This window comes from Pyxicephalus adspersus, chromosome 1 (genome assembly GCF_032062135.1).
Source record: "Pyxicephalus adspersus chromosome 1, UCB_Pads_2.0, whole genome shotgun sequence".
In the NCBI taxonomy this organism is placed as follows: Eukaryota; Metazoa; Chordata; class Amphibia; order Anura; family Pyxicephalidae; genus Pyxicephalus; species Pyxicephalus adspersus.
In genome coordinates this window covers 14,784,799-14,808,168 of record NC_092858.1, presented here as the reverse complement: position 1 = coordinate 14,808,168, position 23,370 = coordinate 14,784,799, and the positions used below count along the sequence as shown (strand labels likewise).

Genomic DNA, 23,370 nt, shown 5'->3' with positions numbered 1-23,370 from the left:
GATTGAGTTTTGTAAATGTCTGTTTTTATTGGTTGCTAAAAAAAATAATAAAAAAAAAAATAGCAAGTTAATCCTTGAGGTGTATACAGAGAGCATTGATTGCTGCTGGAGTAATTATGATTTTTAACCAGGTACTGGTGTGGTCAACCAGTCCAACCCTATTCTCAATCGTGGTAATCTGGTAATCCTAAAATGGTAATGTCCTAGATCAGGGGTGTCAAACTCAAATTCACAGTGGGCCAAAATTAAAACCATGAACAAAGCCGCGGGCCAAACTTGAAACTGAAATAGCACCGCAACTACAATTCCCTGTGACAAGAAAACAGTCCAATGCGGGGCTTAATGTTACGAGTGGCTGAAACTCCCTCTTCACTGAAATAGCACCGCTACTACAATTCTCTACGTTTATAAAACAGTCCAATGTGGGGCCACGCATAGGCAGAGAGGCGGCTGGTGTATAGAAGGGAGTGATGCCGCTACTACAATTCCCGGCATTACTTGCGTCTATAAAACAGTCCAATGAGGGGCCACCCATAGGCAGAGAGGCCGCTGGTCTATAGATGCAAGTGATGCTGGGAATTGTAGTAGCGGCACCATTTCAATGCCAGCTGCAATTCATATTTAGGATTCCCTTGGGGGCCAAAAAAAAAAAAAGGAGGTTGCGGACTAGATTTTGACACCCCTGTCCTAGATGATAAAACACCATCCCTGCTGTATCTGACATGCATGATCACTGAAATAAAAGTACCAGTGCTAGGAAGTTTCCCAAACCAGTCACATTCAGGTTCTACCTTGATACTTACTGAATTTCTTTAGAACTCAGATTTTTTTAAACAAAGTAAACTAGTAGCACCATTGTGTTTTCTTGATTGCATGCTTTCATTCACTGCATTCCAGGGGAGGAAATATTGTCTAAATACAATAGACAATAGTGCTTTTTGTATTTCTGTTGTATTTTTGTAGGAGCATCCTGAAATAAAGTGACTATAGTCACTGCTGTTTTCTCCTTGTGCAGGGTTATTGGTCTTCTATCTCCTGTAGTGGGCAGCTTTTAGTGCATAAACCTGCCAGGTTCCTCCCTATTATTATTTTATTATTCCTAAACTCAGTCTTAGCACATGTGATGTTGTCACTACCTTTATAAGGTAATACCTTGATCTGACCTCAGAGTGGATTAATATACTTTGTGGTTATTGAGGAATATATATTTTTTTAAAAAATGGAAATCTTTGTGCCCAGAGTCCAGCTTTAGAGTGGACCTATACAAGATGAGAGTGGAGACTTTTTTTCTGGTCATAAACATGCTGCTGGGATAAGTGTGTAGTGAAGAACGAGCTTTGCATTCCAGTAGCTAGCAACTTACTGCATACGAATAGGTTAAAAAAAAACAAAAAGACACAGTTGATTACTTGTCAACCTTCCTTGGCTGTATTGTGTATATTATGACACCCCGCTGGTTGCTTCTTCTCACAGCTGCTTTATAGGTTTACAAAAGTGCTAAATCAAACACTAAAAGAACTGTGTGTTCTTCTATACAATAAAAACAACTACTCTTTTACCAATCAGTAATTCTTTTTATGAAATATTTAGGCAATTTGAACCTCTTACAGTAAAGGCAACCTACAAACATAAGTTGCCTGCAAAGCTACAGAAAGATAAAGGTGTATCCAAGAAACAACGATAAAACAACACCCCTACAAAAAAAACAGCATAACTTACCACAAATACACCTCGTCTTTTGATGTAAACATGCTTAACTTTGGGTAGGTGTAGTTTAGGTGCAACAACAAACTTGTGCAACATCCTTACCACTGCTTTAAATAGAACTGTTAGAAGTTATAACAACACATGTAAGGAATAAAACAATATCACAGTGACATTTAAGTGGTTTTTGCTCTTTAGATATGATATCAATTTGTAGAGTCATCACTATACGGACGTCTAATATGTGTATAATTTCTCATTTGTTTGCAGTTAAATTTCATAACATGGAGGCGAGATTTAGAATGCTATAAAACTATTTTTTTGTTTCTCCTAAAATAAGATATGGCAGGCACTGGGAAGGAGAGGAAATTGTTCTGACAGTCATTACTTTAAAAAAAAATTCTAGATAGATGAGCAACACAGCAATGCTGCTGCATAAGACAGCAGGACGCAAGACTGCATAAAGTCCACACAGCAGGAAGCAAGTGTTTATTGTGCTACTTTATGCATTATTACTGAGACCACTGTGCTCTGTTCACAGGGAAACAAGGATGAGGAAAGAAAAACTCTCACACATACCTACCACAGTACAAAAAGAAAAGGCACTGCCATCTTAACAACTTAAAAGTGTATTCCTGGAACATTCAATGATTATAGATACATCTACTGCAATGAACTCTGCAACACTCCTCCAAAGAAAAAAAGATCCGTAGGTTTTGAAAACCTGAGCTGGAGCTTATTTACCCAGAGAAGTAACCTTTGTCAACCAAATTCCCGGTTTGCCAATATAAGGAAATAAACTAAAAATGTGATTATTTGCAACAGGAAAGTTCTTTTTTGTGTCAAAGCAGGGAAGACAAAGATGGGATATTTGAGAAAGCACTGTCAGGAATAATTACAGCTGGCTCCTTTCAATCTGTGGACCCAAGAGGAGCATGAACAGGTACTTTACCATGTCAATACCTGAATTTCTGAGCACCAGAACTTTGAATAGGTTGCTTTCCCTTCCATGCACCTACTCATTTTGGGGATCACTATTTTTTGGCAAAGACAATAAAAGTGTTGCGGCAGAAAATGCTGTTTCCATAGTGCACTACATAAAAGGGAGTTTATCTGAGTTAAGTCTCCTATTCCAGACACATTTGTGAATAAAGCCCATTATGCCAAGGTGACACTTGTTCATTATATAGTTGAAAAGTTAGGAAGAAAAAAGACTTAGTGAAAGCATTTTTTTTCCAAAGCTTTTCTTAGTCAAAGTTTTTATATAAAAAATGCATGTACAGAAAGCGACCTGTTGACAGAAATCCAATAAGTTGATAACTTCATGAGCACTTTTTGTTAAGTACAAACCAGAAGTCAGTAGCCTAGGATGACAGTGCTCCTCCAGACAAAGTGTGGCTGTTTTTCAAAGGAATAAAAGGCTGTTACTAAATCAGTCCCAGAGACTTGTTACTGCTGCTACATTCTCTTTAAGTGTGGCTAAACCCATGAGAAAAATGTAATTAATAGATGTACGGGTAGATACATTTGTTCTCTCCCTTTATTTTCACCTGGAGATCCTGCCAGTAATATATTGCTCTCCTTGGGTGACATTCACTCTCACACTCACACAGCATACTTCATCTAATTCATTAAGCAATATGATCACTCACCCTACTATGTGAACATCTTATACTTCAGTGCTCAACACAGAAATTTTTTTAAGCCGGGTGGGAAGAAATTTTAGGTGGGTGGCAGCCCCTGTATTGTGACCAAACTCTTTGGTAACCACCCAAAAACAGCCGGGTGGGTGCTGGAAAGTCCTGGGTGGTGCACCCAGCTAAAAGTGCCTGGGGAGAACCCTGTACTTCTTTAGTAAAATACCCTGTTATCCTAATACCTGTCTTGTGATCCTTCACATGGGTCATAGATTGTCGAGTGTAGACCCCAAGGTCCTGAAGATTGCGTGACACTCGCCGTCCTCTCTCTGCCAAAACAAATTTGCCATCTCCTGCTGACAATTTACCTAAAAAAGAAACACAGATTGGTAAAGTTACTGCAGAGGAGACGAAAGCTATACAAAACAGATTATTTTTTCTTACATCAGCTGCAGATCCTAGAACTACATAACTAAAGTTTTTCTGACACATGCAGTTAAGTTTTTTAAATAATTCTTTAAATCTTGACAGTCTCTAGGCCGCAGTGAATGCAGTAATAGTCCCATGTAATAGAATTTAAAGCGAACATATCTTGACATTTTTAAGAAGGCATGAAAAGGTGGATAACCCTTTTTTTATAATAAAACAAAGATTCCATTAAAAAAAAAAAAACCTTGTAAAATATCCCCAGAAGCCTTTGGCTTGTTCCCTTGGGCAATTGCAAAATTGTTTGGTTTTTTTTTTTTTTTAAGAAAGAAACGTCATCTGTGCAGTATGAGATCAGGTGACGTAAGCAGAAGCAAAAGAAGACAAAGTTGGCAGTGCACGCTGTTCCAAAACTAAGAAAGAATCCAGGATGGCGCGGGACGGAATGGAATCTGATTGTGGAGGGATTGAGGGCTGCTTTAGGAACCACTTTTGCAAAAAAAGAATACTATATTAGTTGAGGGGAATGACTCCCACCCCAAGCTGCCCTGCACAGGAGCCTTATCTAGGAGCCAGGTATCTTATGCAACTGTACTGTGGAAAGAAAGAACGAAAGAAAGAAAGAAAGAAAGAAAGACAAACTGCCCTTGTTACCTTGTTACTTACCTAAAGCCATGGTCAGGTGACAATGTAGTACCGGGTTTCCTTTATCTGTTTACAGAAGGAAGTTCCATCTTCAGGTGTCCACATCGCTATTTGCATGATTCAGGCACTTCCTATTACCTATCAGTTGAGTCCTATTGGATCCAGAAGAATAGTCTACAACAGTGATAACAGCAAAAGAGAACTGCATGGGAATGCCTAACTCAGGTACCTCCATAGCGCTGGATTTGCAATCCTCAGGCCAGGAAACAGTGTTGGCAATGGCAGATTTAATAAAGTATATGTATTTATCAAGGTGAAAATAACATGCAGGTTGGGTTGAAAGGAGGTAGAATGAGGGCTATTGTTTACCTGGAGATAACTGTTAAGCTATTTTCAGCAAGAAACAAAAGGCTTGGAACTTGGACTTGGAATAGTCATAATCAATAGAGACACAAATGATAGCCATTAAAAAAGCTCAATACAATGTTAAATCCTAGAAGAACAATAATGAATATTTTTGTTCACTTTGTTGTACTTTCTTTATACAAAAATGTATCAAACAAGAGCAATTTAGTGGATGACTGCAAAAATATATACAGAAATTATGTATGGCTACCGAAAAATAAAAACTGTTTGGTTTGTTCTCTTTTGTACTCCTTCAAAAGTCATGAAGCCATTTTTTTAAACTAACATAATTGCCTACATTTTTTATATGGCGCTTCAAGCAAGCAGATAAATGCTTCAAGCAAGCAGATAAATACACAGCTGGCATACATTTAAGTGAACAATGTAGCCCAATAGAGAACATACCCCATCCTGTGACTGAAAAACATAATACTAGCAGCACAATAGTGAGGCCATGACTGTGCATTTCTGTACATGGTTTGACTTGCCGCACAATAACTGAGCCAAAGATTGGTCAGAATACTTTTGTTCAGTTAAATAGGAAGGCTGGAATGAAATAAAGTCAGTGGGGCAGTTATTATATAGTTATGTAAATATATATATATCTATGCATTTTAAATAAATACATAACTAACCATAACTTAAATAACTACAACACGAATTTCCTTCTTTTACTCTTTTTATTTTTTTTTAATTTAAATTTGAAATCTGCAATGTTAAATTCTATTTGTGGAATTAACTCTGTAACCTATGACCAGCTAAGAGGGAGAGTTCTAGTTTTTGGGGTATTATGTTTTTTTCATTGTAATGCCCACCTTGTCTCCAGCAATTGCCACCCAAAAAATGTGCATTTTTCTGACAGAATGATGGCTAGGATTAAATAACACCCTTAATGTGAGCCTAGGATGTTATGGAAATAATGCCTGGTAGTGAGTCAAATCAGTGTACTCAGAAAGTTTTAGTAAAACTAGTAAAACTTTTGTATCAATTAGGTAGAGCTCTCTCCAGCAACGCTGGCAGGATGCCAACGCTCACTGACATCCAACTCCACACAAAGCCCAGCCTGACCAGCTGTCTGATAACAGCCAGATGGACATTGAAAAATTTTGGGTGGTAAACAGGGATAAAAGGGGCTTGGGGAGAACACTGCACATGTTGGCCTGGAATCACGGTACAAAACTGAAATGGAATAAAATACAATACCGATGATGGCAGACCAAGATTTCAAATACCTGGCTAGAAGACCCAAGGAAAAAAGGAAAGTATCAAGGAAACTCTTTAAAAAAAAAAAAAAAAAAAAAACAAGTGCGGAGGAGAACTGGGGGGCTTTTTAAAGACACATTTGTAGTTCATGTTTCCCCTGGCCTTCATTATAGTATTCAGTTTATTACAGTAATCAAAAGTTTCATTGAAAATTAAAAACTCAAAGAAGCAATGATTTATTGCTTTGGCCAATTTCCAGGTTTATTTTTGTTTCCCGCTGTTGAAATGTGACAGTATACTGTATATGATGAAGAGGTTAAAGTTAAGCCCTTGTCCATCTAAACCATACTTCATATAAACAGCATACAGTTCCTTTCTGCTCAGAGTTTATTACCTGGCTAGATTGCTGCTAGGGGATGAAAGCCAATATAGCAGCACTGTCCAGAGGTTAATTTTATCCAGACAATATAAACAAGATCAGCAGTCCCTCCAACATTAAACTGCAGAGCCGAGGAACATTTGTAACCTCCTGTGCAAGCTGGAGAACATCGTTCAGGGCACTATTAATGCATGAAGAAGATATTTTACCTGTGGCGCAGGCCTCTGGTACCATACCTGACAAACCTTATTTATGTGTACTGCATTCTTTTTGAGAAAACCTAAGAGAATATATGACCAAGGGAGAAGATGTTGTGAAAAGATGAATGTCTGCATTAAAGTGTGGAAGAGTGGCTTGGAATTAAATACAATGATCAGAGAGAGATGGAGCTGCTATTCCTCTATACTCAGGATTCACATTTCCTAAAGTGTAAACACAAGTAACTACAACCAATAAAATATACTGCATCACATAAACTTAGATATTTAGGATCTAATAATTAGGTAGCCCCTAAAGATTAAAAATGCTAGGTAAAAATTAATTGAGATGTAAAAATTAGTGATGTCACCTGAAATGCAAAGGATCCCAAATCCCTTGAGAATGCATTCCTGTACTGTGCCAAAGTGTATTCTCATATACTTTGAATTCTGTAGAATAAAAAGTATTTGGAACAGCTATCACTTTCACACGAAGGCAAGATTCACATTGTCTCTTCCCTGCTGTGCTGCTGTTACATGTATGGTGGAGCGTTATATAAAATCTATTTATCTTTCAATTTATCTCAGTGAAATAGCTATTTTATGCTTTCTACAAACTAATGATCCGGTATTTACTTTTTGAAATGCATGGAATTTCTTATAAGAGTAGATATTTCAAAGATATAAAAGAAAGCTGGTACATAACACTAAGCACAGGTCAAGGTGTTAACAAGAGATGTGAAAAAATATTGACAAAGCCAAAGTTTGCCACCCTCCAGATATTTCAAATCATGGTGCAGAGATACAGAGCTGCCGTGAAGGTAAAATCAATTCCTTTTCTGAAAAGTTCTTCAAAATAATAAACATCATCTATATTTATGTGTCAGTTTTCTCATTGTTAGAGTCCAAGATGAAGCTGTTATTTTTCTCTTCCTTGCTCTTACAAGTGCTGCTTTTGCATTTTAATCTAATGGAGTCATAATTCTCAGGCACTGAGATGTGGCAACCATGCGAATGAAAATGGTTTTAGGAAGCTCAACATTTTAAAGACAGATTCTAGTTAAAGCGGAAGTAAACTCAAAACAATAACAAAATCACACTTACCTTCAATCCCGCAGATCAGTCCATCCGTTGGAAGGTTTCTTCCATCGGGTCCCACGTCGTCCTGGTATCTGTTTTCAGCCCGGCACAAAGGGTGCGCCTGGCGGCCCCCTCTCTCCTCTCTTCTGATTTACCTTTGCGCAGGCGCGAGATCGGGTGATGTAGATTGGGAAAAACTTGCCGATCTCACTGCGCATCCAAGAGATTGGCAATGTTTTTTTCTATTGATGAAAGGGCTCCTTCTGCGCATGCCTGAGATGCTCAGGCCAAGGGCCTTCTGGGATGCGTGACATAGGTATCCTGGGAGGCTTTTGCCTAGGCGATCAAGAATTAAGAGGGCAGTGCTGCACCCTTTTTTTTTTTTTTTTTAAAGGGTGTTGCACTTGAAAAAAAACACAAACTAAATTTTTACTTTTAATAAAAGGGTTGTCCACCCTTTTATGTAAAGTAAAACTTCTGAGTTTGGGTACGCTTTAGGCATGTAACATTTGCTTTAAAAGTGACCCTTGAACACAATGTATTTACTACAATGGCTCTTATGGCACAGTAGCTGGGAAAGTAGGGTCAGTACTAAGCCTTAATATTTACAAATTGTGGTAACATTTACCTTTTTTGGTACTACCTTTTGTCTACCGCTTGAGCTTTTTGCCTAAATTCATCTTAAATGAGAACTGTAATATAGTTCTAAAAACCTAAAAGTACCTCTCCTTGCTTTTTGATTGGAAGACTGTAAAAGTGAAATGTGGCATTATACAGACAGCTTGCTCTACTAGGGTAGCTACATGACACAAGGCCAAGAGTTGGTACAAAAAGGAATATTCATTCATTCAGTGCATTATGGTTTACATATACCATCATGTTTCACAGAGGCTGCTGAATATACCTTTCAGATTTGGATATCAAGCTCTGTTAATCTCAGTGAATGTATATTTATATGCCTATGCAAACTGCATTAGAATCTGCATATAATTGGCAGACTTGTCAGAGGTGATTTATACTGGAATCTAAGATGATAACATGTCAACTTTTCCAGCAAATTTGTGGACAACAATCATATTGATAAACTGATGTTATAAAAAACACTCACCAGGATTCAAATCCTTATCAACTTTATTTTTTTAGGATATATACCAATGTGAGAAATAAACTGACGTAGCTATCTACATCAGGGTGGTTCTGAAATTAAAGATTTTTTTAGGACTGATCATACCTTAAGGCTAAGTGGCTGTGTTTTTCTGCATTTAGAACACACACAAATGCAGGCAATCAAAATCCTATTTACTGTTACTGAGCAGGGCTCATGGAAAGTTAAATGCTGCATGTGACCTGCTTTGCGTGTGCACTATGTCCTATTAAATTGTGTTTGATCTGCAGGCTACATAGGTCAATCACCATTAGGTATCTAAACACAGAAATGTTTGCAATTCACACGAATTTGAAAACAATGCCTGTGGACACTTAGCTAAGGGCAAATGAGATTCTGATTACTGGAACATATTGATTCTATATTCCTTTTATTACGTTCAGCAGCACAAGTGAAGATTTATTTTTGTATTTTGCAAACAGCACTTGATAAAGTGATCTGATATAGTGGGGCCCTGCTATGTTACCTGTTGTCCTGGTTTTATAAAAATACTGTATTTGATTGACATTAATAAAATTATGTATTTGAAGGATTTTGGAGTTTGTGGTGCATGGATTTATCATACAATAATTATTAAATACCCTTTGACTTGCATTTTATAATGGTAAAATCCTTTAAATGTCTATATTTAAATATTTGGCTTTATATGCTTTTAATATACTGTATATATTTATAAAATTGATGTATGTTTTAAGGTAGAGATTAGAATATTTGGAACCCTTAGTTTTGCTGTTTGTGTCTTCACTGGGTAGATTCATCCTTTTTGTCCCTTTGTAAATCATCATCAGGACAGAAAGTATGGACATCCAAAAATTAAAAGTTGTCACTGGAACAAATAGGATGGACAAAATCTGCCGATGTGACAAATGAGAAACAGGATTCAAACAGAAGAAAATAGAAGGATTTGTAACTATTTCATACTTCCATATACATCCTGCAAGTTCTGTTTTTGAAAATTACACACCTATGACAACGCCTAACCATCCAGAGAACTACAAGCCAAGCATAAGGATGAATATGGCCACAGAGCCTGTGCACGCTAGACAAATGTCCCAGCCAGGACATTATGCTTGCATAGACTGTAAGGCACTGGTCAAGGCCACAACTTTATGAACGAGGCAAGTATTTTTATACCATGCAGGCTTTCGTAGTGGGGTAGAACGTTTACTAAATGTAAAACTTTTTTTTTTAACTAAGAAGGGATCATAGTTTTTTTTTTTTGCTGCTAATAGCTTAAAATGGATGATGAGTACACAAATATCGTCATTACCACTTTACTATTATAGTGGAACTATAGGTATGCAAAAAAAAAAAAAAAAAAGAATTGCGATCAAGCAGAAAACATATTTACCTGCTTTAAATAAAAACACTGAGCCGTGCATGAGTTACATCACAAATCAGAACCTAGATGAAGGGAGGAAAAAGATGGCAGCGCCAGCAAGGGATGGGGACATAGGTGAGTGGAGAGTATTTAGAAAATTGCAATCAGGCGGGTAGGTGTTGCCTACCCCTTTTAAAATAACCTCTCCTCCTCTCCTCCGCAATGCATACAGATTTCCCTTCAGGGGCGTTCCTGGTGGGGGCAAAACCATCAGCAAGGGGCTCGAGAGAGTCCCTCGCTGATAGGAGTCTCGTGTCCCACATGTTCCCGGGTGCTTACACATGAACACGGGACTAGATGTCAAAGCAGTAACAGAAAGCCAAGAAAAAAAAGAAGAAAAGAAAGTTTAAAACTAAGTTATATCAACTAATGATGCATAATTTATCAGATGAATAATATTAGTAACTAATCATCTATTAATGGTTAGTTACTAATCATATATTATCTGATAATTATTATTACTAAACTGTATAGCACCATCATATTACACAGCACTGTACAAAGTCAATAGCCATGTTACTAGCTGTCCCTCAAAGGGGCTCACAATCTAATGTCCCTACTATAGTCATATGTTAATAATGTAGTCTAAGGTATATTTTTGGGGGAAGCCAATTAACTTAACTGCATCTTTTTGGAGGAAACACACAGATATGGGGAGAACCTCCAAACTCTATGCAGATAGTGTCCTGGCCAAGATTCAAACCTGGAACCCAGCACTGCAAAGGCCAGAGTGCTAACCACTGAGCCATTGATCTTGGGATAATGAACCATGATAAACATACATTTAAATAAACAGGTATATTATCAAAAGAATTGGATTAATTTGATCATGTTCACAGTGAATTATTAAAAAGAAACATTTTCTTTTTAACAAAATTTTCTTGTCATTAGGTATATTATTGCACAAAGCACCTAAAAGTCCCATTCCAAGAATGGGATTTAACCCAGCAAAAAATGCTTTGAACCTGTTCTAATAACGGTTATTTATTAATTTATTTTTTATTTATACATCATTAGAACCTGATATTTTATCTGTCTCTAAGAACATGCAACATCATGTTTCCCATTGATCGTACTGTATTTTTAAATAAAAAACCTTTCCTTGGACACCTTGTTCCTGTGGTTTGTTTAAATAGTTGCAGAACCTTTTTATAACAAATGATTTGCACTGGGCAGTTCTGCTGAGTACTAGTGTTACATAAGACGCACTTTGGCCAACTGCACTAAAAGACTAATTATATTATAAACTAATATCTTTAGACATAAATATCTGCGTTGTTAGAATGCTAAGGTGATCCTGTTGTTCCATCAGAAAAAAGCCTATTAAAGAGCATTTAATACTTACTTTATTACCTGTTGTCAAGGACAGGAAACCAAATGTTTAACAGGGAAAATTATGAATTATAAACAAAGAAGTGGTACATATCAACAGTGCACAGATCAATTTAGAAAAACAAGATTTAACTCCCCATAGGCCAGAAAGATAAATATCAAATATTATCTTTTACAGGCTGCTAAATGAAGATACACACTTAAGTTTTGAAGTAGCAGAACACACTTGTGCATGCTCCTAGTTCTGTGACGGCATTATCATGGATCTAAAACCAGAAACAATCATTATTATAGAATTATCATCAAAGCTAATGATAGTGACCACTGCTAATATGTTTGGGTCACTTAGGTCACTCTACCTGGTAAACAAAAATACTCTAAACTAGCTCTGGACATAACCCCTCCTAGAACCCAAATGTATAATTTTAGTAACAAAGTAGTATCAACAACATGATAATAAACAGAGATATGTGGGTCCGATGTCCCTCATTGGACTCCAATAAAATATCTTTATAGTGAATACAAAAATTCTACTTTCACTCTTGCCCATTCAGGCACACAAAAAATTCTGAAACTATTAGATGTCCAAGAAAAAAAGCCAACGTATTGGTGAGAAAAAATGTGTAAAAGGCCCAAGGAGAAGGGATTCAAAGAGTCACCTAAAAGGCCTAACAATTGCAACTGGCATCAAATGAGAAATATTCACCTACAGTGATTCCTTAGCTGTTTTTCAAACTCGACTAACGAATGTATTAGTGGATGCGTGAACTAACATAACGCAGCCGTGTTGAGCTGAAATTTTGCTGAAGTGTTTTCAGTGCACACAATAAGAGTCTTAGCATCAAACTGACAGGTAGGGCCGTTCTAGGAGCTGTTTATTTCAGCCGTTGGTGAGTTTTTGCCCTTTTATATTGTGCTTTTTACTATTTTTTAAAACTTATCTTTAAATTGTGGCCAGCATCCAGAATGAATTAAACAATTTTCTATAGAAACCTATAGAAAATTACGTTTCGGCTAACAAATGTGATTCCAGAACGAATTATCTTCGTTAGCTGAGGTATGACTGTATTAGATCTTAGAAAACATGTAAACAAATGATCCAATGGTATCATGGCAAGCAGAACTAACAGGATGCTGTCTCTCACTGAAAGCTTGATTATAGCTTCTACATGGAACTAGGCACCATCTATCACCATGGTAAGGGAGGGTCCACAGAGCAGCAGCTCTAAAAATAAGTAACTAATTACTTCTAACAGGGTTGCCCCGATGCACCACAATGTAGATTACTACACTACAGACATTAGTAAAAAGTTGTGTCACAATGGCGGGGCACTGGACAGTTGGAGCACAATAAAAAAGTGATGGAAAATGGGACATAAAAAGGGTTGGTAGGAAGCTTACATAATAATAAGGGTTACTGGATACATATTTCACAAACAACTGGAAGTACTAATTTTGTTGTATCTCCATTTTTGACCATTCAGCTATGGCTTCCCCCACCCCATTTAAAAAAAATTCTATGGAGAACTCAGAGATGAAAGGTACAAGCCCAAGGTGGGTGCTTAGATCCCAAGTACTGGATGGATAGTAGCTGGCTAACGTTCTGAAGAATGGGGGGTCTAGCAGCCGAAGTTCTGCCGAACCAAGGCAGAAAGAGGAAAGTTCCAAGTGGATCTTGCTGTTCTCCTTAGCTAATTTAAAGTGGACGTCATTGTCAATTTAAGACTGCACAAAGTCTGGTCCACCAGTATCCAGTCTGAGTAAAAAGAATCTAGATTGAGGATAAAAAATAAATAATTAAAAGACAAAAAAAACTTGCTAGAATATAGGTTAAATCTTGAAGTACAAAATGAAAAATGGTGTTTATCTGCCTAAATCACTAGTAAAAAAAACTGAGGTATGCTGGTATTGGAAGTTATAAGTACTGGATGAAAGTTTTAAATGCAGTGTTCTACCTGGGCCCCTTTAACCCCCCTAGCGTTCTAATTCTGTCATTTTTTGACGCAAAAAGTGATCCTATTTTTTTTCGTAGAAATTTTTGTTTATATTGTGGGCCTGTAATTCTTAGGATTAACTCCTGGGTATAATAATTATATTTATTATATTATAAATCATAAATTATAATATATTACATAATTATAATACATAATTATAAAAAATAATGAAATAATAGGCCACAACAGTGTAATTTATCAAAAAAAAATTTTTTTTATCATAAGTTTCTAACTGAAATTTTCCAAACAAGGGTGCAATACTATTGATAAATAATAAGATAAATTAAATGCAGATTTTAGAGAAAAAAAAATATATACATTTTTAGTAGACATCCCGGGTGTGGTAGATTTTGAAGCAGGGTGCTGCACAAAGCCCAACATCACAGTCAGGACAGTAGAACCTGGTTTCCTTGCGTTTCTTCCTTCCTCGGTCTTTGAGCAGCAAACCACACACATCCTTGTAGGTGCTGCCTTTTTCTGGGTTGGTGGGATGTATTCAACGAAGTGACGACCGGTCAGGCGTTCTGGGTTGACAATGGTGGAAGCACGACGTCCAGGTCTATTCATAGCCACTAATGGTGTTTGGTGTTTCTTGACTATGGATTCGGAAACTTGCAAAATGAAGTCTGAATGATTCACAGGCCTCCGATTTTTTTTGTACAGAACGTAGGCATTCCATAGGCACTGCTCAACAAGATGCCTGAAAATCTTCTTGTAGTAGTTCCTTTGCTCTTTCCTCATCGCTGGATAGAATGTCATGGCTTGGTCAGCTCTGTCCACACCTCCCATGGTGTTGTTGTAGTCAATCACCACCTGTGGCTTCATCACTTCTTTCCCACGTTTTGTGTGTACCAGAACGGTGGAGGCATCATGGACGAGATCAGCCTCCGGGAGATGCGAGCAGGGGAATGAAGCAGGGCGGGGACATCCCCACCGCAGGAGAGCAGGCAGTAGATCCAGGGGGTGCTGCCAGTGGGAAATCTCCGCTGGTATCACCCCCTGGATTTACTAATGGTGATCGCATCTGCAGTTAGATGCGATGCACCAAGCAGAAATCCTGCATGGTGCATTGCATCTAACTGCAGATGCGTGCAGCGGGGATGGTGGGGACCCGGGGCGGTATTTAAAAGCAGATTACTGGGTTACATTACAGGGGTCGCCACCTGCCTTCAGCTTCTAGCCACCCAGCTTAAAAAAAAATTCTCGGGAAAATACTGTGTGTATACTATAAAGAATGTAAAATGATTTAGGTAGGCGAGGTAATCACAAGGCCTGGGCATGTAACCTTCAATTAGCTCTAGTAATAAAGGGGTTATTTATATAACCTAAGCCCCTCCAATGACTACTTACTTGTTGATTGCTTATGTCTGAGTGAAAAGGTCAGTATAAATTAAAAGGAAGGGGAGATCAAACCACAAAGGTTAATCAGACTATTCACAGTGTAAAGTCAGCTGGGATAGCTGCAGCCCCTTTTGCAGTTGCAGACTGAAAAAAACTACATGGTAAACATGAAAATACTACATGCATATTTTTTTCTTTTTACCTAACTAAAAAATGTAATACAAATTAATTCAAATTTATGTATATACCTTGGATCTGACCATACTAAATGAATAAAATCTTTGTGATAGAACTAGGGATGTTTAAAAAAAAAAAACCAGATCAATGCAAGTGTGTTGTTTTTTTGCTTTTTTTTGCATTGCCACTGATTTAGATGAAATAATTTCAGGTGGGGTTTAAAGTTTCATATACTAGGGTTTTGATGTGGATGTGGAAAGAAGGTTCTTAAGTTAGGTCAAGGAGAATATTTTATGGTATGAACAAGGAGCTACAGAAAATGGCACAGAAAGGAAGCATCTTTGGGAATTAATAAATGTCTAGAGACACATGGAGAAGTAGAATATGAGGAGGTGTAGTTGAGCTTTGAAGGTAAGAACAACTCTTTCACCAGCTTTGCAGCAGATGACTAGAAGCTGAAGAGACACTTGAGAAGACGGTAGTATTTGAAGAAGGAACACGAGATAATAACAAAATCCTAAAATGGATCCACACACAGTATAGCACAGAGAAAGTAGGTAGGGACGCTAGATATGGTTTGGTAACATTTTCAAGGAAGGATTACCAGGCTTTATTAGCATAATAGCTTTCATGCTCGGGGAGTTGGAGTCTCTAGGGGACGCTACAGCTTGCACAAAGGCAGTGTGAGCCCTGGGAAGGGTCAAAGAGCAAAGTATAAGCTGTGACCAGGTCTTCCCCAGAGCCTCTAGTGCAACAATTCCCGCCATTATTTGTGTCTATAAAACAGTCCAAAGCGGGGTCACGCATACGCTGAGAGGCAACTGGTCTATAAAAACGAGTGATGCCGGGAATTGTAGCAGCGATGATGCTTTAATGCAGCGGCGGGCCAGGTGCAATTCATATTTAGGATTCCTTTGGGAGCCGAAAAAAAGGACATGCTGGCCAGATTAGGCCCCCGGGCCAGAGTTTGACTGCCCTGCTCTAGTGGTTTGGATATTGCTCTGCTGGTTACTGCAACCAGGTTGCAGTCCTTGGGCACACCAGGGTGGGCAGGATGATAAGCGGTACCAAATCACTAGGCGGGATCCAGGAGACAGACACCAGTGACACAGGGAACACAGGAGACACAGGAAGCAACAGAAGGCACAGGTGACACAGAAATATCCACAGACACAGACGAACACTGGAACAGCACAAGGTAACCGGCTAGAAAACAACTGACTGGGACACAAGGGGTTAACACAAAAGCTGGGCAGTGAGAGCACTGAATTAACCAACAGGTGTAAAGGAAATGCTCAGCAGAGCTGGGGGGCTCAGCAGTAGTGGAGACACAGTTAGTAAGATCACCATTACATCAGGAAGCATTAAGCTACTACAGGATTTCAGGATAAAGGAAAAACAGGTACAGAAAAGCATGTATAAAAAAAATTGTTCAGATATAGCTTAGTGACCTTGTTGTCATGTTGGAGCTTGTCAGTGGCAGATGTATTTTGCTTTCCAAATAAAAACTTTAGTTCCACTTTTAAGAATTAACGGCAGGCCGTTATTGCAGGAAGGGACAGTCAATGTCCCTTCTGCAATAATCCCTCCTACTTGTCTGATCTCATCGGGTATCTAGCAAAAAGGTGAACTGCCGATATCCATTTCGATGAGCAATATCACTTTGTAAATGTTTTTTTACGTGTTGTCACTGACCTTCTGTAACCCTAAATAAATAAAGAATTTATAAAAAAAAAGTATGCCCACCTACACAATAATGAGCAATACACTTAAGAGGACTGGGGGGAGTTTGTATTTGATGACTGTGACTATGAATTGTGTGAGTGTATCTCTTTTGGGAACAGTGAATTAAAAGATTCTGTTGAGGTAGAATTTTGTGCAGATGTCACATCAAATGATAGCCTCCTCCAGCCACACTCTGCTGTGTAGTATGCAGAGATTCCATCTGTAAAGGCAATTCAGAAGTTTCTTTAATTGTATAGATCAAATGGGCTGTATGACTTTCACACGGTCTGTCATGATAGAGCACTGAAGGGCGCTTGGCTCTGCATGATCCCACTCACTTCTCATCAGCTGAAGCAGAAGACTGACACAGAGACAGGAAACCCGAGATTTCTCAGCTCCCTAATACAGCTGCAGCCCTTTGTTCTTCTCCTCATGTATGGCACACTTTGTATTTTGCACTTTAAGCTACTTCTAACAACACTACTTGTTATCTTTTGCATACTGAACAGCATGCTAAATGAGGTGTACATCCACAATTTATAGAGTACAGATCATTGGGTATATTATGTTCTTTTCAGAAGCTGATTCCTCTTAAGTTTGAGCTTTCAAACAACACAATAAAAAAAAAGAGAGAGAGAACATTAGACAAAAAAAAATAGCTATCGTCCATCTAGGACAGAAATTCTTGACAGCTCCAATATATAACTCATGTCACAAAACAGCAAACTGATTTCTTCTAAGATGGAAGCCGGCTGGCTCTGTTCCCCAGTTAAATCACTCTTCTAACACCGAACATAAATAAAACACATTGCATTACGGACAAGTGCAATAATGTAAAAGAAAACTTGCCAGTAATGCCTGTCTATATATTAAAAAAACAGAAGGGTCACCTGGCAGATGAGTTGTATCTGCATTTAGACCAAAAACTATTGAAAAGCTCTATTTAACTGATATCTGATTTACTAAATCAATTAAATCTGTTTTTAAAAGGATACGCTCATATCTTCTCTCCATTAAGAATAGATCACTCCAGAGAAAGTGGCAGTAATGATATGCTACAAGCCGATCTTTCTAATTACATGTTCATATTACTTGTCTTACTAGGGTTCCACCACTTCTCTTGTTTTAGCTTTCTAAAGAATTTATTTGGAATTGGTTAGTTATCGTTTGCTGTTCTTTCTCACATTAATATTAGAAAAACAAGTCTATGTAACTTGTCAGATATACAATGTAATATGTGTTACACAGATATTTTAGTAAGTAATATCCTATTTTTACTCCCACTGGGTTTATCTATTTTCAATATATGCATTCCTATTTACTGCATTAGGATATGAGGGACATTTAGGATGTATTTAATGGTTATGAGTGTAAATCTAAGTTTGTTTCAAAATCTAATTATAAATTATTATATCAATTTTAGCTACAATGGAATGTGACTTGCCTTTTGTTAGGATCCTATCTTTTGTTAGGGCTTTTTACATGGGTTTTTAAGTCTTCTAGCTACTTAGATATTAAATTACTTATTGACAGTCATCTCATTTCCAGCACATGCACACACACAAATATATGCATACACAATTCATACATAATTAGTGATTGAAAAAATCCATCTAAAGTGTTTCATCATCATTTTTTATATTGGCACTCCATGTCATAGAGATTTGACAGAAGATTTAATGCAGTAGAACAAGTCTGAAAAGGTAAAAGTTGTACATAAAACGTTAAAAAAAAATAAAGAAAACCAACAACTATAGATGGGTGCTTTCACCTTGTACTACTATGTGTGATCAAATAAGGCTCCGAGTAAAGGGGCGCTCTGATCATGTTAAACAGGGCTGGCAGGAAGCACCGTGTATAAAAGATTGTTTGGGTAAAGATTTGCCTTTCTGGACAAATACTAAGGTACACAGAGCACATACCCCTGTCAGCTACTTGCTGTTACAAAATCATTAACAAAAGCTTGCAATCAAAGGCCCTGTTCTTTCTTCAGGAAAGAGTGCACAAAGTGTATTACAAACAAGATAAAATTGGAGAAAGTTAATTACTAACCTTAGTACAAATTTGCTAATTTTAAAGTCATTACAAAAGACACAAGAACACTCTTTGTGCCTAGAGTAAAACAGGCTAAAACTTTCCCCCCTCTATTCTCCTCCAGACAGCTCCCAAATTTTTCTTCCATTTACGTTCTCTTTGAGTGAGAACAAATACCCAGTATTTTCATGAATATGAACCCAGGATCTGTAAAAATATTATTTGAGATACTTTTCTGAAAGAAAGCAGTGACTAGTAAAGTAAAGTAAAGAAAAACAAAAGAAAGTAAAGAAAAACTATATATATAACTTACTAACGGTGCATCCACTGGTACTTGCTTCATCTGCTTCAGAACAGCTCTAAAAAATAGAAAGAAAAAAGTAAAAAGTTCAAAACAGGAATATATATACTGTATATATATATAAAACAGAATATCAACTATTCTACTGAAGTAAGTCAATCTTTATCAAATTAGGCTGGGTATAGACTAGCAGTATTTCACCACTGGTGTCACTAAAACTGATCTGGGGGGGCTCAAATTGCTCATTGCTCAATAAACTCCTAGGGTTCCACAAAATCTTGCTAGCGAAACACTGGTAGAGAGTGATTGTCAGAACAAGCTAATCAAATAATACAAAGATGGTAAATCTGATAAGGGACTGAAGATAGAATCAGCAAAGCCAACAGAACACTCCGATATGAGCTGATATCTGATATATTTGATCACCTATCAAGTGGAGGTATACATCTATAGAACAGACCTGATGGGGAACAACTGTCACCCTAAAGCACCAATCAAATTATCAATAGCAAATTATGCCCAGTATAAGTATGCTAAGTATATAATTATTTCTGATTTACTTATTTTAAATATATAATTTAAGATCTGTATATAGCCCTAATGAACTTGACAGCTCCCAACAGAAATAATGTTTTTCAACAAGATCCTTTATGTTTCCTATATTCCCTTACTATTTCCATTCACCACGACTCCTTAGAACATGGCATGTTTAAGGATTAAAAAAAAGAGGTCTTTTAACAGTCTAAGAGAGGCGTTTTTAGTCAGGTGTGCCTATTTTTAGATCCACCTTGGGAGAAGCCTTTTCTTGGGTTGTATAATTTAGATTAAACCATTACTGTAGAACAGAATGGTTTAAATACATTCTGCTAAAAAAAACTAAACTGAGACTGTTATCATTGTCTTGATAAATGGGGCCCTGAGACTCCTATTCAATAACTAATTTTTTATTTATTTTAGGGAAGAAAGAGAAGGTATAATGGAAACAATTTACTATACACAGATAAGGAATTTTTAACTACAAATAAATAAAATATTGCATATCACAACCTATTTACTCAAAATCAGTCCAGGTCTGGCAATATGAAGGTAAAATGATGTTGATCCTTAAAGGCTGTGCGGGTTCTGCTGGGACACCAAGTGAGTTCTTCTAGCAAACCATTTCTGTAAGTATACATGTTTTATAGTAACATTTGCCTTAAACTAATATTTGTAATATAATCATTTTGCTTGATATTCATTATTTATTTATTTCACATCTATATTTCGGCAAAGTGGAATCCTCTTAAAAATTGAGATCATGAAGAATTTCTATATAAGGAGGGTCAGGACAACTGGTAATTCAATCAGTTTATTCTTATTTAAATGTGTTTTATCTAATAATGTTTTCTCTTTTAGGAAACAGAACAAGGTGTGAAGATGGGGTTGGCCCCCATCTTATGCCAACTTTCCTTTGGTGAGAATAGGAGCAATACCTGTTTTTAAATAAGAACTTCTCTATGTCTCTGCCACGTCTTATCATGGCACAGGTACATGGAAAACAACATAGTCCTTCAGGTTCAGAACATCCAAAGTAAAGGAGCTTGACATTGGAATAGTTGAGCAGTACCAGGCATGTGCTTTGCATGGAGAATGACATTGTATGCTCTCTCCCACCTATGCATAGCGTCTCTCATGTCTCTCAGTGATATTAGGAGCAGTCATGACGAAACGCCATGGAAAGTTGACCAAAGGGATCCTTTTTTTGAAGGACATTGCACCTGTGCACACGTGCATCTTGGCCTTGGTAGCCATTGGCATTTACTAGTTTCAGTCAAGCCCTCTTTTTTTCATCTCTAAAACATTTATGAACATCATCATCATTATCAATGTGTTTTCAAAGCAAATGTTTCTAAGGCTACGTACACACTTGCAATGCTTCTCGTCCGATAATCGGCTCAGGGCCCATATCGGATGAGAATCTGTTTGTACAGCGCCCGTCGTCCAAACGACCGTCCTAGCGGATCCAAGGATCGTGAAAGATCCTTTCCAACGACTAATATTGCACGTGTGTACCCAGCTTTAATCTACAAGGGTTAAATATGTCCCACTGTAATGGCTAGTATTTTAGGATACCTACACATTTTGCCAACTTTTGTTTTAGTTTAGGTCTGTTCAGATATGATGCGAGGATATGGGCACGGATGACTTACATTTTCTCAATACAAAGCAGTTTGATGTATAATTTTTTTTATTTTAACCACAGAAAACGCTGCAGATTTTTCTGTGTATAATCAGGATGCAATTTATTAATTTCACACCGAGCTAAAGCCTAGTGCAGTTTTTCTTCACCATCCATACTACAAAGAGGACATATGCTGCAATGTTACCTTTTTGGATGACCCAGCAGCAGAGCTGTTTTCATTGTCATACAGCTTTCTCTTAGGAGGAGGCTCAGACATTTCTCTGTAAAAAGAAAAGGCCACATTTAAGTGACAAAAAGAAGGGACAGTGCTGAGTAAGATGAAAGTTTAAATTTCACCTAATTCAGCGGCAGTTCAAGATTGCACCTGATCCAACTTTAAAAATAACTTTACAAGCAAATATGAAACACGCTTTCCATTTCAGCACTATATGCATATTTATAATATAGGACATTATTGTTCATTTCAGATTTACAGTATACACTGTATAATTCATGTGTCTCTGAAAAAACTGGGGTTGTCAAAGTATATTTCTTGAATACTGGGTTAAATCAACTCTAATTAAATTGTCTATCTATTAGATGTACCTACAGATAATGCTAGTTAAGGTTGATTGAATGTCTTTTCTTTTACATGCTTGTTTTAGCAGTCTTAAGTATCCAATTTCAGGTCCCATTTAGATTTGTCTGATGTGGAAATGCAAGTAGGTTAACACACATTATGTTGATCCTAGCATACGTACCCACTGAAAATTAATAAACTTCTAATCCATCAAAGCACAAAAGCCATTATTTCAGGTAAATTGCCCTAGTATTGCAACATGGCAAAGCCGAATATGCGAGTTACCACAACGCAAATATATAAATGGGCCTCCAATTTTAAAATAATAATAAAAAAAAAACTAAATTTCTATGTTTCTAACTTCAAAGACTCCAAAATTATTTTTTGAGGTGGCAAAGTTACTTAGCAAGCTGAGCATGTGCTGCACAAGCAACATACTTAACAGTTACAATCACTCTGTATTTACCTCCACAGCGTAGCTACATATCGGTAACAGTGATTTGTAAAAGCAATGTATTATAATGATGAAGTACACATTTGATCTGTAGCTGCAACATATCACTTCTTAGTGACACATAACTAGCAACTCAAGTAAATATTCAGAGTATACCAGTAGCTACAGATTGCTGTTAATTGCTGGCATTAGAGATTTGTAGCAGCAATTAATCACTGTTGGTTAGGTTAAGTGTAGGGGTCACGGCATGGGGGAAGTTATTTTTTAAGATATTTCTTTTAGCACCATAGTCATCAGGCTGGAAACTGCCAATGTCAAGGTGTTAACCCAAAAGGTCACTTCTACTGACACATAAGTGAGCAAATCTCTATCCGAGAACAGACTTGCAGCAAACAAAGTATGAATATAATCAACACTGATTTCCATACTCATTCAAGGTCAGCGAATGCAAACATTTTTAAATCTGCCGAAAAGAATTGATACAAGCATTTTTAGAAGGAGTTTGAATCAATATCAGGATCCAGTTTTATGGTTATGAGTGTTATGAGTCTCCAAAAGTTTCCTTGTAAAACCAGCAGTAACAAGAGAACAAATGCTATATTATAAGAGCTCCACCTTTCTTTGTACAGCAGGGAAAAACATCCATTATTAGTATATTACATAACTCAAGGCTGAAGTTAGTCTTAACCCTTTTACTGACGGATTTTTATTCATTCTTTCTTTGCACACACATTTGAAATGCACATGTTTTCACATTAAGATTACTTTAAAACTCTTCTGAAACATTCTAAAAGCTGGAGCCTATAGCATAAAAAAGGAGTTGGTTGCAAGTTCTTATATACAGTATTTGCACAGTAAAAAAATACACTACAAATATTTTTCATCCCCACAGTCAAAATAAACTCCCCATCATGAACAAGGACATTGGCCCTGATTCATCAAAGAAATCCGCGCTCGCTGGAAGCGCGACCAGCGAGCGCGGTCTCCCGCGGTCTGGAGTCGAGTGCGCTCATACACCTGCCTTGATAATAATAAGCAATAGGGGTCGC

At 37.3% G+C, this 23,370-nt stretch overlaps 1 protein-coding gene across 1 annotated transcript in view; it reads right to left on the bottom strand.

Annotated features, from left to right (window-relative positions):
* PIWIL4 (piwi like RNA-mediated gene silencing 4) overlaps positions 1-23,370 on the bottom strand; it is a 102,505-nt gene that overhangs the window by 62,232 nt on the left and 16,903 nt on the right. The window contains exons 2-4 of the mRNA XM_072402699.1: positions 21,493-21,568; positions 19,139-19,184; positions 3,584-3,709 (exon numbers count right to left, since the gene is read on the bottom strand). Of these exons, the coding sequence (XP_072258800.1) occupies positions 3,584-3,709; positions 19,139-19,184; positions 21,493-21,564 (244 nt within the window). The 5' untranslated portion in view covers positions 21,565-21,568. The remainder of the gene's footprint in view (positions 1-3,583; positions 3,710-19,138; positions 19,185-21,492; positions 21,569-23,370) is intronic.